The sequence below is a fragment of the Ambystoma mexicanum genome, chromosome 6p (assembly GCF_040938575.1).
Source record: "Ambystoma mexicanum isolate Mex_15411 chromosome 6p, UKY_AmexF1_1, whole genome shotgun sequence".
NCBI classification, from domain to species: Eukaryota; Metazoa; Chordata; class Amphibia; order Caudata; family Ambystomatidae; genus Ambystoma; species Ambystoma mexicanum.
Window position 1 is genome coordinate 612,157,115 of NC_090935.1, and position 14,470 is coordinate 612,171,584.

A 14,470-nucleotide genomic window follows, 5' to 3' on the forward strand; every position below is an offset into this window, starting at 1 on the left:
TTAACTGATCATTCATTAAATAAATGAAGCCCCCAGTTAACAGCACACGTGTCAGGTAATGAGGGAACGCAGGGTGAATAAGTCTCCAACCTTTTAGTAGACAACATACATATGGATGGTCTTCCACCAGAGCACTTTTTTGCCACTCATGCCTCGCAGAATTAGCTGATCAAGGTACTCCATTAGAGAAAAATGCCTTACATTTAGCAACACCCAAAAATTAATGATTTCCCTCATGGGGATGAAATAGGTTCAATTTAACAGCCACACCAGTCCGTTTAAGCTCGTCTGTAGCTGCTTGTCATGGCGTAGGCCCAGGAATCTTCTCCAAAAGGCCAGTCACTTGCCAATGTGGCGTGTCACCAATCAACCCACCAAACTCAGCAATCCCTCTACCCCAACTGGGTGGGCTTTGACCGTTGGGTTTGAGAAGAATGTCGAATAGTGGGGAAAAATAGAAGACAATCCATATAAATGTCCAGAGGAACTGGAAACCAAGTTTACAACTTCAAAAAGCAAGAGACTAGCACTAGCCCCATAAAGCCTGGCTAAACCTGTGCCTGAGTCCTGGTGATAATCCCTGCTGCCGAATTTGAAAAAAGCTTTAAAGAAATTACCCAAAGACTCAAACAAAAAGATCGGGAACCTGGGCATTAAGAAAAGAGGCAAAGAGATGTGTCTGATACAGCCCTCACATTGTCACCAAAGCCTAAAAATCTCTGGGATCTAAGTGCCAGTCGCAGATATCCCGGAGGTATCACTAACTGCAGACTGCCATTACAATGTCTAACCTGGGGAGATAATGTGCCCTAACAGGCAACTTCCTATCCAGACAGCAGTGCCAACATCCAATGAATCAATTCTGCCAGGTTTCTGGATCTGGTACTTACTAGGTAGTTAATGTACCAGGACCACTGACATTGTCTATTTCCAGCATAATGCAATAGTCCATCTACTCCACTGAAAATACTTGATTGTTCCCTCCATGCCCCAGTGCAACCCCCACCCTCACCTCTCCATTAACCGTTTGGTGGCTGGAAGAGACCTGCAGCCTTTACAAATACGCATGTTTTATGTGGTAGATCACCATCTATCTCCTGGTTTGGCTTATGCTGATTGCGGTCTAGACAACCTCCTTTCAGAGATCTGCACTATTAGCAAAGACAAGCTTTAGGCATTCACAGCTGGGGAGATGTACACTGGGGATAGCCACATGCTCCACAGCTTGCCTGGGCGCAGACCTCAAAGGGCCAGACTTTGGTGCAGGTATCGATGCACGGTCAATTCCAGATATTTTTCCCATAAGCCGAATAGAAGTGTTAGCACAAGGAAGAAATTCATCAGGTAGATCTCTGCTACATTATCTGGCTAAGGACCCCAGTTATGTGTAGTTCAGCGAGTCCATTGTGACTCGCAACATATCAATAATCAATTGCAACAGATAATGTCTGCATATCCCAGCAGCCACTGAGATATAACAAATATCATATGCTGCAAACAAATACACATTATGCTCCGAAAGCTTCCACGAGGGCCTGAAAACACTCTGGCGAGCGAGTCTCGCGAGAGCCTGGGGTGAACGGGATCTCGCTAGACTCAGCCGGGACACACAGGGCGAGAGTGAGAGAGGCGCGCAGACTGCAGTGGGACTTCGCAAGGGCAAAGCCAGTGACAAGGCGTTCCTTCAAGAGACCCTCAAAGGTGCAGAACTTGCCCTAGCAGCTGCAGATTAAGAAGTCTTAAAGAAGAAGATTTAGGGCCTGATTCACAGAATTATTATATAATGGCGTTTGGGCCTGATTCACAGAAGTATTATATAATGGCGTTTGGGCCTGATTCACAGAAGTATTATATAATGGCGTTTGGGCCTGATTCACAGAATTATTATATAATGGCGTTTGGGCCTGATTCACAGAAGTATTATATAATGGCGCAATCCTGTAGGAAAATGCTCTGTGAATCAGGCCCCAAATGTTTATTCTCAATTAGGGCTGTAACTGGTTAGTTTGTCACTTTAAATTAAAGAGATTAAATCTCCAGACATCACTCAACAGGCGTGAGGTCTCTTATTTAGAACAAACGGTTTATTTCGAAATTTTTCCATCTAAAAAAAAATTCCATCTAATACATTTAAAAAAAAAATGTGGGGGGTATCCCCCCTCTATACCACTGTTTTTTATCCTTTAAAATGCACCTGAACAAAAATTATCCCTTTAACCGTCAAAAACATTGCATTAGATGGACATTTTTTTGATGGAAACATTTCAATGGAATGGCATTAGATGCAATGGTATTCGATGCAATGACCAGATACCACAACAAACACATACCTTATTTGTAATGTTGATGTCACTTCCGGCATTTAGTAACTGCTCTGCACACTCTTCATGTCCTCCTTCCACTGTCAGATAAAAGGCCGTTTCTCCATTCTAGAGTAACACAAAAATGAAAGAGTGCACGTCAGTAAAGCACACGCTTTCAAATCGCACCTATTGTAAGCAAAGACAGACCTATTTAAATTCTACTTAGAAAAGCTATCACTACTTCACAACGGGTCGACTTGTCACTGGCCTTCATTACGACCCTGGCGGAGATCCATGGTGCAATATGCACCATGGAGCATGGCGGAAAGCTGTCGATACCGCCATGGGGGTTGGCGGATTTACCGCCCCATTCCGACCTTGGCGGGGCGGTAAATCCCCAATCCCCATTTTACCCTTCCCCATTCCCATTTTTGCCCCATAGGGTATAATGGGAGTGGGGAAGGCGTTAATTACGCCACCGTAAATTACGGTGGCGTAATTAACATCAAGGTCCCGTAGCGCCATGGATTTCTCCGCCCGGAAAAACCAGGCGGAAAAAGGCTCCATGGCGCTACGGGAACTCGTAGTAAGGCGGACGGGTCGGCCACGATTACCGCTGGCGTAAACCCACTCCGCCAGGGTCGTAATGAGGCCCACAATGTTTTATGGTGTTAGAACGGAAAAGAGAAAATAGTAGGACCAATGGACAGTCTCTTGCCCTGCTTCTACAGGCCGAGGAGCCTCTCCACGGGGTGTGGGACGGACAGCACACTGCCCATGCCCTCACAGCAGTACCTTTTCTCCATAATACTGCACTGGAGCCTCAGGGACAGAAATGGCAAGGCCAGCCTATGCTTTTGCTGGGCGGGCGGAAGAGCATGTTCTATGTAATACATCTATGCACTGGCGTGTGGTGCTTTTATCTGTTTATTTACCAGGCATGTGCTGCCACACATAAATAGTATGGGGCCAGAGATCTCAGTTTGTAGCTGTTCCCAATAAACTGTTAGTGTATAGAAATGCAGCTTTGTGACAAATAGTGCATTGGGCTAGTAACATACCTCAGAACAAGCAGTTGCATATTACACTAAGCCATCAAACTGGCCCTTCTTTGTTTAAAAAAAATGGCCCACACGGGGCCAGGCTGGGGAGATAACAAGCACTGGCAATGTCAACAGTTGGGGCTTTTGTGTAGGCATGGGAAAAGCACTTGCCAGGCACAGCCATGGTGGTATTCACTCATTGTTGGTAGAAGGTGCACAATGGTGTGGGTACCTCGGCATCTAATAGCAGTGGCTAGCAAAAGCCAAAAAATATTAGCTTTGCCACTGCTTGTTTTAAACAGGATTTCAGTGGCTTTGCCAATGCTTGTTTATTAGCAGGACTTCAGTGAATGGCATGCAGAGTGCTTATAAATCGAGTGGCTGAAGACAAGCCTGGTAAGACCTTTTTATTACACCAGTATCATATTTACAGCTCCAATTAAGTAATTAACTATTAGAAGACTGCTCTGAACAAACACTGGCAGGCCCTTTGAGTACAAAGTTTGATGGTAAGGCTTGATTAAAGCGAGCTCAAATAGTCCCTATGAGGTGGTGTTTTGGACGGGGAGGGGCAGGAACTTGGTGGGATTGGCCATAGGGATTAGCAGGGCCATGGGCAATCAATGGGTGGGCAAATATCCAACAATGCCTACAAGCTTTGCATTCCTCCTCATTTGCCATTTCTCCCTATCTGTACTCCAATGCAATAGTTTCAGCTTATAAGTGTGGCAAGCAACACCTAATAGCCCAAACTCAAAATGGTGTAATGTCTATTTGCATATGGTTTTTGACGGACATGTGTTAAAGTGCCGCAGTGGCAAACTGAATCAGGCACGGTGTCAGTGATGTAGCATAAATATATATTTCTCTACTGTGCATCTTCGGTCTCGTGTGCACACAATTTTATGATAGATCTGTACATAATATGCACCCCAAGTGAATGACCAATGATATCACGTATTTGATTGCATATTGTATTCCCCTTCGGAACCGACTGGACATTTTAAGGCTTTCTGTTCAATTTCTCAAATAAAATGAGCTATTGAATGGACCAATTCATTCAATTTCTTTAAAACCAAGTCATGCAAGAGATCCCTGCCAACCCCTCTTGTTGGGTTCAGGTATCCATGCTTTGCCTGCTCGTTCACAGGACTCAGAGAAAATATTTCTGCCCCCCCCCACTTTGAACAGTGAGTAGCTACCACTGAGTGCCACCACCAGCCCATTGTTCTCAGGGCTGCAGACATGTTTGCACCTATGAACAACAGCCTTAGAATGGCACACACAGCCATTCAAATGAATCTGAATCAGTTGATAATTACTTAAGTAATTGATGGAGCATGCCATCAAAACCATGGGGAAAAAATAAAACATTCCAGTTAAACACAGCTAAGGCTTAATGTGGTCTCATAACTAGTACTTGATTTTTCTTTGTGAATTATTTGTTTGATTTAATATGGTGATTAGTATTAGGGATCACCTTGTTTCCACCATTTCGTTTTACCAGATAAATGAACGGAGTGCACTCTCTAAAATAAAGTGATTGCCCAGGATCACATACGTTTAGGCAAGCGGGAAACCAGGATTAGAACTCATGTTATTCGGTTGCAAAGTCCACAACATGCTTTCTAGGCCATGAGCTTGAAGGCATTGTGATACTAGGCATACACTTTCAGCTTTATGAGGCCAATGGTTCTAATATGGGACCACATTTTTCTATTTTTCCAGTCGATATTGAAATGTATTGGGGGCCTAAAGTGGAGTACATGTATGTGTGAATATACTGCATGAGATTAATGTCTATATTTATCCCATTCCATATTTTCTATTTACCCCTTGATGTATGTGAAATATTGTATGTGATTCCAACCTGTAAGTAGGTTGTATTTTAAAAATAGTGGGTATTAAAAATACACTTGCCCAAAATACCTTAAACTGTCCATACACTAGATGATGTATTATATTTGAGTAAACCACCGCCCACCGTTGTATGTGATAAGGCAATTGGAAGTCACGGAGGCCTTTCCTCATGGGGCCAGGGAACTCTGAGGTGTCTTTCCGCATCGCTGAGTACTTTATTTCTACCGCAATATGCAGCGCAGACCCAATACCTACACCCCTCCTTTACTGCTCAACTTCATTCGATCCTCAGCGGAAATAGACATCTTTGAGCAGTTATATAGAAATATGCGAACCTGTATGCTGGCACTATATCAACAAATAGGCAACCTGTAATTTGTGGTCAACTAATATTTTAAGCAGTTTGACAATCTGTTTCATCGCCAGCTGACCACCTATTTTAAAATGTACATCTATACGCAGGTGCTTATTTGTGTAAAAACTGCAGCAGTGCACTAATTGTACAAGGTGGTATGTTTGTGTTTTCTTATTAGTTAATGACTGTGAAGTTCAGGGAGAAAAGATACATGAAAATAATTTGAAAAAGCAACAGTATTTTTTCAATTCACTATTAAGTGTCAATTGCCGCTCATTGTGGCAGCTTAAAATGTGATGCCAGAACTCTTCTCCCCAAAGGTCCCTTTACTTTGTACTAGGAGAACTGTAAATCTCCAAGCTAGCTGCTGTGCCAGCCTCCTTCCAAATTTTTCAGGAGTTGCAACATTCCTCATCATGCTGCTGAGAGGATCACTTTTATTGCCGAAGTCCATAAAAAACAAGCTTTGGCAAAGCTAACAGTTTTAGGTTTGAGTAGGCATAGGATATGCATTTGCCAGGCACAGCCATAATGGTACTACATAGCCAGAAGGAGATACCAGCTGTAAGAGCATGTGAGTACCTGGGCATATGATAGCAGTGCCTGGCAAGTGTCTACCTAATACGTACACGCAAGTAAAAAAATATGTTTTTTAGGACTTCAGTGCAGAAAACAGATGCAAGGAGACTAATTCTGTTATAATTCAAGTGGCTGAAGGCTCTCATGTTTGGATATGAGTATTACAGCAGTAGTATATTCACATCTCAAATTAAGCTATTTGTTCTAAGAAGAATGCTTTGAAATAACACTGTCAGGCTATTTACAGCACATAGTTTGATGTTACTGCATGAAAGAGCTACCTCAAAGATGAGTTTATGGTAGGGAACGGCAGGTTGGGGGTGGGAATGGATATAGGGATTAGCATGGCCCTGGTTAATCAATGGGTGAGTCAATAAACAAACACTATCCACAAGCTGTGTATCCCTCCTCGCATCCCATTTCGCACCTCTCATATTCCAATGCCATAATTTTGGTTTATAGGTGGTGTGTGAGCACCACTTAATAGCCAAAACTAAAAAGTGTGTTGACAAATTAGCATAAGGACTGTATAATACCTCCGGGAATGACATGGGAGGACACAAACACACAGCAACATAATACCAGTCTTTTTTAGGACATATGCGTGTACTCAGCAGAAGCGATTAATTCACTTGATTGGCAGTAGAACATGTTTCTATTCTGCTATAGAGTCATAGTCTACTTGCAGTGTTAGTTTCCTTTTATAGCAGTATAAATAGTAGAATGCAAGGTGTTGTAAACCTCATAAACAAAGCTAGCTGAACACCTTACGCATGAAAAGGAACTACTTGAGATCTCTGCAAACTGGCTACTACCTAAACGTTTTTAAGACACTCCAAGGAAGCCTGCGGTGTAGCCCCTGTTCCTAATCATTCTTAATCCCAAAGATGCACGTTGCTGTTATTCTTGATGAGATTGCATCTGCATTTCAACAGCAGTCAAGCAAAACGTCATCATACAAATGAAATATACCTCTTTGAACCATTCACTTATTTTATTTATTTTTATTTTTCTAGATTTCAGATGAATATTGAGAAGCCGGTATTGGGCAGTGTGGGGTTTGCCTTTGTTATGCATAGGTGCAGATGATAAATGCAGCACAGCAGAAACAGAAACCAGATAAGAACAAGCAAGTGCAAGTCTGCGATGCAGTGCTCAGCTCCACAGGCTCTCACTCCAGCCTTTTGTCCTAGGGAGACGTGTCTCCTCTTCAAATAAAGGGAACGGGCCCTGAATTTTCCACCAAAGATATCATGTACATTTCAAAAGCAGAACTATAGCAGGCCCCTGTGACATAACACAACACCCCAGTGTTCTAAGTGACAGTTTAACATTCATCTGCATGTTGCTGCGGAGCACCCAAATCTATTAGTACAAGCCCCATAAATTGCATAAACACCCTCTATTGTTTCCTCAAGATGCTACTGCCTAGTAGAAGATTTGCAAGGTGTGCTATATAGCTTTACTAAAACATAAACCGTTATGCTTTATTACACTACATTTATGACGTGCTGCCAGTTTCCCGCATTGCATATAGGGAATCCGTACACATTTCCGCAAAATAAAAAACAAACAGGAGAAAATGCTGAATATGACATTGGAAAAAATAATGAATGAAAATAATTTCGATCCAGGGAAGCGGGGGTGTCCCCCCGCACGACTTCATCAACATTCTTGGACTTCGAGGGTGACCCCCTCTTCCATAAAAGAAGGGCGCCGGTTCCCTTCTTTGTGCATGAAGGTAACCAGCGTCGCAGAGGTATGGCGAGGCAGCGTCACACTTCACTGTGTACTGCCAGAAGGTAACCAGAAGGTAAATTGGGGGGTGAGGGTTGCTTAAAATGACGGTGGGAGGAAAAACCAAAAGTTATTTTTGAAAAAATAACTTTCAGTTTTTCTCCCTCGGCCATTTCAAATTTGGTATATAGCAGTGCCTGGCAAAGCTTAAAATGTATGCACAGGCCAAAAATGTTGGCTTTGCCAATGCTTGTTTTAAACAGGAGTTCAGTGGCTTTGCAAATGCTTGTTTATTAGCAGGACGTCAGTGAACGACATGCATAGTGCTTATAAACCGAGTGGCTGAATGCAGGGCTGGTAAGACAACGTGTTTACAACTCCAAATAAGTCATTGGGTCTCATTATAAGTTTGCAGGTACGGTAACTACGGTACTGGTAAACTTGCCAGTACTGTAGTTACCAGACCGGCAAACTACGAGGTCTGACCTGGCAGGCGTACCGGTACCCGTGAGCAGTGCATGTCGGATACACCAGCACCATTCACGAATGGTGCCGGTGCATCTGACCTCCCCATTCCCATTGAGCCCTGTGGGGCTCCAATGGGAATGGCATACATGGTTGATATTACTTCCAAGGTGCTCAGTTTCTCTTGAAGTGTATCCGAAGCAAGAATGGTGTCTAGGATCTGCTTCTCTCCACCCCTCTTCCAGGTCGGGTTAGGTGTAATGTCCCCGTTACTGACCCATTGAGTAGTTTGATGTTCCTCAACTCAAGTTCACTCCTCCAGGATAGACCTCTCAAGACTGGTTCGGACGAACTTGGTGCTGGGTCTTTTATCAAGGCTAGATTTTTGTCAAAGCAATGAATGTTGAGATCATCACAGACGATAATTTTTAGGTAAAGCCAGATACTCCTGGGGTCATCTACCTTGTCAATTACCGTCTTTACAAAATGCTGAGCCAATTTTCGTTCCAATATAAATTGCAAATCATCAGCCACCTTACTGGTTGTTCCGGAGAGCTAGTCTTTTATAGTACGACAACATGTATCAAGGGTGTAACATTTTTCACTGTAATCACCTTTAGCCCACTGGAGTTCTTAATTACAGTGAAAAGGCCCGCCATTGGGCGTCCCTTCAGTCCTTTCACTGCTGGATTCAAATGTAAGGTAAATCCTTCCAGGATCAGGACTTCCCATAACCAGCTTTCCTGTAGGCAGGTCACCTCATATTGCGGTCACTTTTTCCAAACAAGTGCGTGAAGCCTCTGGTGGTCCAGCTTCCAAATGCAATATCTCGAGGCTCCACGTCTTCTCCAGACTTTCGTCATTATGAGCGTGATCCCGGGGTGCCCTCTAGCCAACTCCATCTAGCGACCTTGTGATGGTCCCACCTTTCCTCTTTAGTTCTCCTCTTTTCCAGTATAAGTCCATTGTTCTCCACCATAATTCGGAGGTTGGATGACCTGTTGATCCATGAGTTTTGAGCTGATTTTGTGTCAACTACCTTCTGGTTGTCACGCTAACCCCCCCCCCCCCCCCCCCCGGGGTTATGCTGTTTACTTTTCCTTAGCGATTGGGCAGGCAGAGTCCTTGTTCTTTCCACCCTCGGGGACTCATTTATTCTTGCCTCTTGTGTGTCCACTTCCTTTACTGAAAAACCCATTGTTGTTAATTTCTAAGCTGCCCTCAATAAGAGGTGCTTAATCTCAGCCGACAAGAACTAGATCACCACTTTGTCTTGTCTGCACTCCTCCAGAAATTCAATGAGATGAAGATCTTTGGAGCGGTTCTCAGTTAGGGATGGGAGGCAGTGGAGGACTCTTAAAACATTTGCTCAGTTCAGGATAAGGTCATCCTTTATGCACAATATCCTTCCCAAGCACAGTCTGGTAGTATCTTCTCCTCTTTTGGTGACTCAAGTATTTAGTGGTTCACTCCACTTAACCCCTTTGTGACCGTCCAACGCTTTCCTACTCCCATTCTGGCGATCTTGTCCAGTGGGAATGTTTCTCTTCTGTTCTAACGTCTTAAATACCACTCTAGTGTTTTTGGATCGTTGCCCATGTTGGTATTCCGGACTGAACGTCCGTATGAGGTCCGGTGAACATGCCATCTCCCTTTCTTCAGGTCTCATATCTGTATTCCCTGATGGTTCCGGGGTATTATTTACTTCATACTCAAACTGCCCTCCTTCCTCCACCACCTCTTCGTCTGTACCAACTTCGCTTTGCATATCTTCTATCAATGTACATTCCTGATCCTCAAATTTGAGATCACCCAGGTTTTGTTGAGTAGTCAACGAGTTAGGTGTGTCCTCTACCTCTTCATGTGAATTTGTTGATAGGTCAAGCAATTCCTCAATCTCGTCAATCTCAGTGACTTTCTGAGTTTGGGAGACAACTCTGCACGTTCATCGGACACCGAACCCTTCTTCACACTGTGTGCTTCGGGGGGGTTTGTGTTTATCAGAATTGTTATGTACCCCAGGTGGTTTTTTAGAAGTTCCTCGTAAAAGACTCAGAGCCAAATTTCTTATAAGAGTAATCTTATTGCTTCTTAATGTTTGTTTAGTTGCCCTCTGGTTCTGGCCAGTTTTGGTTGGCTGTTGACCTTTTTTAATAGGGGCTTTTATTTTTTTGTTTTGTTTATTCGCCACTGCTGACTTTATGGTCTCTCTTTGTGATTGGAGTGATTCTTCTGCATCCCGGTTAGTCTTTAACCATTCTTGTAATTTAGAGAAGATCTCGAAAGTCTTATTAGTTTTTGAATGCAATGATTTCCCCGTGGGGACCGAAGATCGAGTACTCGAAACAACATTCGTCCCTATACTAGGACGTGATCGTTCTATAACCCCTCCATAGTTGGGCCTTTATAGGGACTTTCATCATCCGCCTCATCAATGGATATTTGCAGGTTTAGTTGATCATTTGTCCTTGCACCCCTGCCACTGTCAGTCTTCACAGTAGATTCTTTACTAGAATAAGAGCGATCCTTGGCCTCTAGAATTTCATCGACTACTTTCGGATGGGGACTGGTTTTACCAAACGGCCGTTCCGATGTAGTCGAGATCTGTTGGTTAAGTCGAGCGGACCTCCTTTTGTTTTTTTCATGAATTATTGGGTCAAGTATACTCTGCAAAATATTGGTAATTTGATCCAAATTGTTTTCCAAATTACCCTGCAGGGCAGTGATAAACCCTTCTACATAAAGCATTTTTGAATGAAGCATCACCGTGATTGTGGTCTGGTCTTTAATCTGATCGGCCAAGTTCTCGTATAATTTCATGAAAGGAGCCTTCGTTGTAGAGAATGCAGCTATCATGCCTGCATCTATCATGGGTTTCTGCGCCGACTGCTCTTTAATTCGAGATGCTGCTAGATCTAATATCAGACCTCATCTGATAATGTTTTCTCCATGGTTGTATTAGCATCTCCCATATTTGAGGATAGTCTAGGGAGTTTGTTACTGGTTTCCGGGCATGTAGAAATTCTCTGGTGAATGGCTCCATTCTTGATTGACTCTTATTCTATGCTGGGAGTTCTGTCCACAAGCATTGTTCTTTTTTTCGTGAGGCTTCAGTGTTTAGAGCCCTCAACTTCAGGGCGCTCGGCACCCCTTTGGATCGGATTATAGTTGAGTCACCTTCCGCCACATGTCCCAGACCCGATCGGACCCTCTTCTGTTGATCCTTAGGGTCATTCAGACTTGTTTTCCAGAGGTGTCTTTTTGCCCACCCAGGACAGGTCGATCTGCTTCCCCTGCCCCTGCCTCATGTTGTATACTTGTAGTCACCACCTCTTTGTTGAAAGTTGACGGGGTTGGCTGTGCAATTAAGGGAAACTCTTCATTAGCCAAGCTGTCTTCCCCTCTCTTTGCCTCATTACTTGAAACCGCTGGTGTGGCCTTTCGTGAGTAGAAGAATCGCTGCTTAGGCTGCAGTGCAATTGGTGTCAAGCCCTGAGGTTTCCATACCGCTGTGTGAGTAATTAGGCCTTGTTTTTCCGATAGGCCTTCGTTGAGTGATTTCCCGAAGGTATAGACTTTCGTCACCTCCAAGCCTGCAGTGGAAGTGCAAGGTGTGGAGGCCTCTCCAGGCGCCCTTGTGATCTCTGTAGCCGCTGTATCACAGTCCTGCCGTCTAGATATAGAATCCGGCTGTTCAGCCCCTGTGTTCTCTTCTATCCCTCTTAGGACCTCAGTTGGTGTACTAGCATTGACCATTTTGATAGTGGGCTGTGGATCTGGTAATTGGTTGGTGTGGGTTTCCAGAATGTTACGAATCTGTTTTGGCTCCAATTTCGACCCTCACATTTATGGGACAACTGAATTGGGACGGATTAGCCATGGGGATCGAGATGGCTAATACCATGTCATTTTCAGCCCCCAACGGCCCTGGTGTCGGCGCGCTGCCAGAGTCGGAACACATTCCTAAATGTACGCAACAACAATGTCTCAATCTCGCACAGCCTTTCCGAGATGTTGATATTCCAATCGTTGCCTCGTGGATCAAAGGGCTTACGCCCCACAGTCTCCACGCCTGGGTTGCGTATGAGCCGTTGATAACTCTTTTGTTGCCTGCACATCAATAGCGTTCAATAAGTATTGTGTGTATCATGTATATCATGAATGCGGGTAACAGTGACTTGATCCGTAGAGCTATCAATCAGTGTGTCCAGCAGACTTCCTTCACAGACTTCACAGAGTCAGTGGGGAGTGAGCGATAGAGTACAAGCAAACGTCCGACAGCAACTGAATATTATAATTGCAAAGCTTGCTCCCACTGCTCACCTGCAAACTGCAGACTGCTACACCACTTTGGACCCCTTCCTGCAAGGTCTTGTAGTGAAAGTGGGGGTGGACCCCTTCCGCTCAACACTGCGACCCCAGGCTGGTTTAAAGGAACAGCACAGAGTAATTCAAGCAGCACAAATCAAATTACTGCAAAAAGAAAAAAACACTTTTCCAATGTAGCACCTTCCAAAGCAGCGTCTCCTCCTGCCGAAAGCTTCACCACGTTGGACCGCTTCCAAACCTATTTCCTTCCCTTGCACTCTAAATCAAACTAAGTAAAGTGGTGATCTTCTTGCTTCAGAAGAATGTCTCCCTTCTCTTGGATGATAAACCAAAGTTCACTTTCAGACAGTGGCGTGTCGTTAATGAGGGCATCTGGGGCAGAGCCCCCCCTTTCTTTCCCTGCTCTCTCCCCCGTATCATATGCTGCAGACAAGGCTCTGCCACTTCCAGTCTGCAAAGCAGTTTGGAAGAGCTCGGCTCATTGACTGTGCATGTGTGGTTGGAAGGGCGTTTTTCTGAACAGCCTCTTAGCCCCAGCCCCACATGCAAGAATCAGATAGCTGGGTGACCCTGGACGTGCTAAATCATGTCTTAGTTGGCCGTTTCAAGGCCTTGCCCTATGTTGATGGGGGCGAGGCCTTGAATCGCGAATGAGTCATTGACTCCCCCTCTATCCTTGCCTAACCTAGTTGTTGTGTGGTCAAGAAGGTGCTAAACCCAACCCAGCATGTGAGGGGCAATGACAGAGGGCAGGGCCAAAACAATCAAGAGGCACGCCTTCTACAAAGCTTCCACGAGGCAGCAGCACAATTCTCGTCTCTCTCAACGTGCTGAAGGGGCCTCAGGGAGGAGCTGACACAGCAGGCCTAGCTGCTACTGTGACAGTGCTGTTCCCAGGCCACACAACTAGCCTGTTACAGGCTGGCTGGGGAGCTCAGGAAACCTTAAATGAAAATCATCTAATTATGAATACTCCGCCGCAATTCAATTGCGTGGCAATTCTATATTAATGAACTCGGGTTCTGCAAGTTCATTAATATAGAATTGTGGGGAGTATTCATTATTCCGAACGAAAACAAAACTAATGAAAATGCTGATTACACACCAAGGCTGAGGCTCCAGCCTGGTCCCTCTGGCCTTGTAGCACAGCCCATGCTGTCAGTCTGCTTCTCTTTTCAGTGGCAAATAATCTGCATGAGGACTCTTTGCAAATATAAACCGCATGCTAAAACCTTTGTATTAGGGAGTGGGTATCAAAAGTCACTTGCTCTGTAATGCAACAATTGACATAGTTCAAAGATTGAATGGCTCCTGAGCATTTAAAAGTAGGGTCTGGAGGGGGTGGCAGTAGTAATTCGAGGCAGTGCTTAATTTGTGGGGATGTTTGCCGGGGCTCTGCCCTAGGACTTATTTATGAGCCACGGCACTCATTGTCTCAGACTCAAATTGATTATTAAGTAATGATGCCATAGTATCCATCAATCCTAATGAGCAGGTGTGAGCTCTAGTTTAACCCTGAATGTGTCAACACTGTGGGGAGCAGCTGTGGGTGGTGGCAGCAATGGTGGGGAACTTCCTACCCGAGGTGTCACAATCGTGCTAGAAAATATCTGGGCCCTGGGACTTAATTTCTCACAAATTAAACACTGGTTGAGGCCCTCTGCCTCATGGAGAAACAGTCACCAGTCAGTGCCTTAATTCCGATACCGAACCCTTTGCTGCACATAAGAAAATGCCATCACTGTACTTAACAAAGAAATCCTTATCACTTCATCAAACTTTGATAAACTCCAAATCTT

The 14,470-nt window shown here is 44.4% G+C and overlaps 1 protein-coding gene across 2 annotated transcripts in view; it reads right to left on the reverse strand.

The window, feature by feature from the left end:
* The window catches only part of ANKDD1B (ankyrin repeat and death domain containing 1B), a 679,018-nt gene that overhangs the window by 280,591 nt on the left and 383,957 nt on the right, over positions 1-14,470 (reverse strand). For both annotated transcript variants that reach the window (XM_069627461.1, XM_069627462.1), the window contains one exon: positions 2,331-2,429. In XM_069627461.1, coding sequence (XP_069483562.1) covers positions 2,331-2,429 — 99 coding nt within the window. The remainder of the gene's footprint in view (positions 1-2,330; positions 2,430-14,470) is intronic.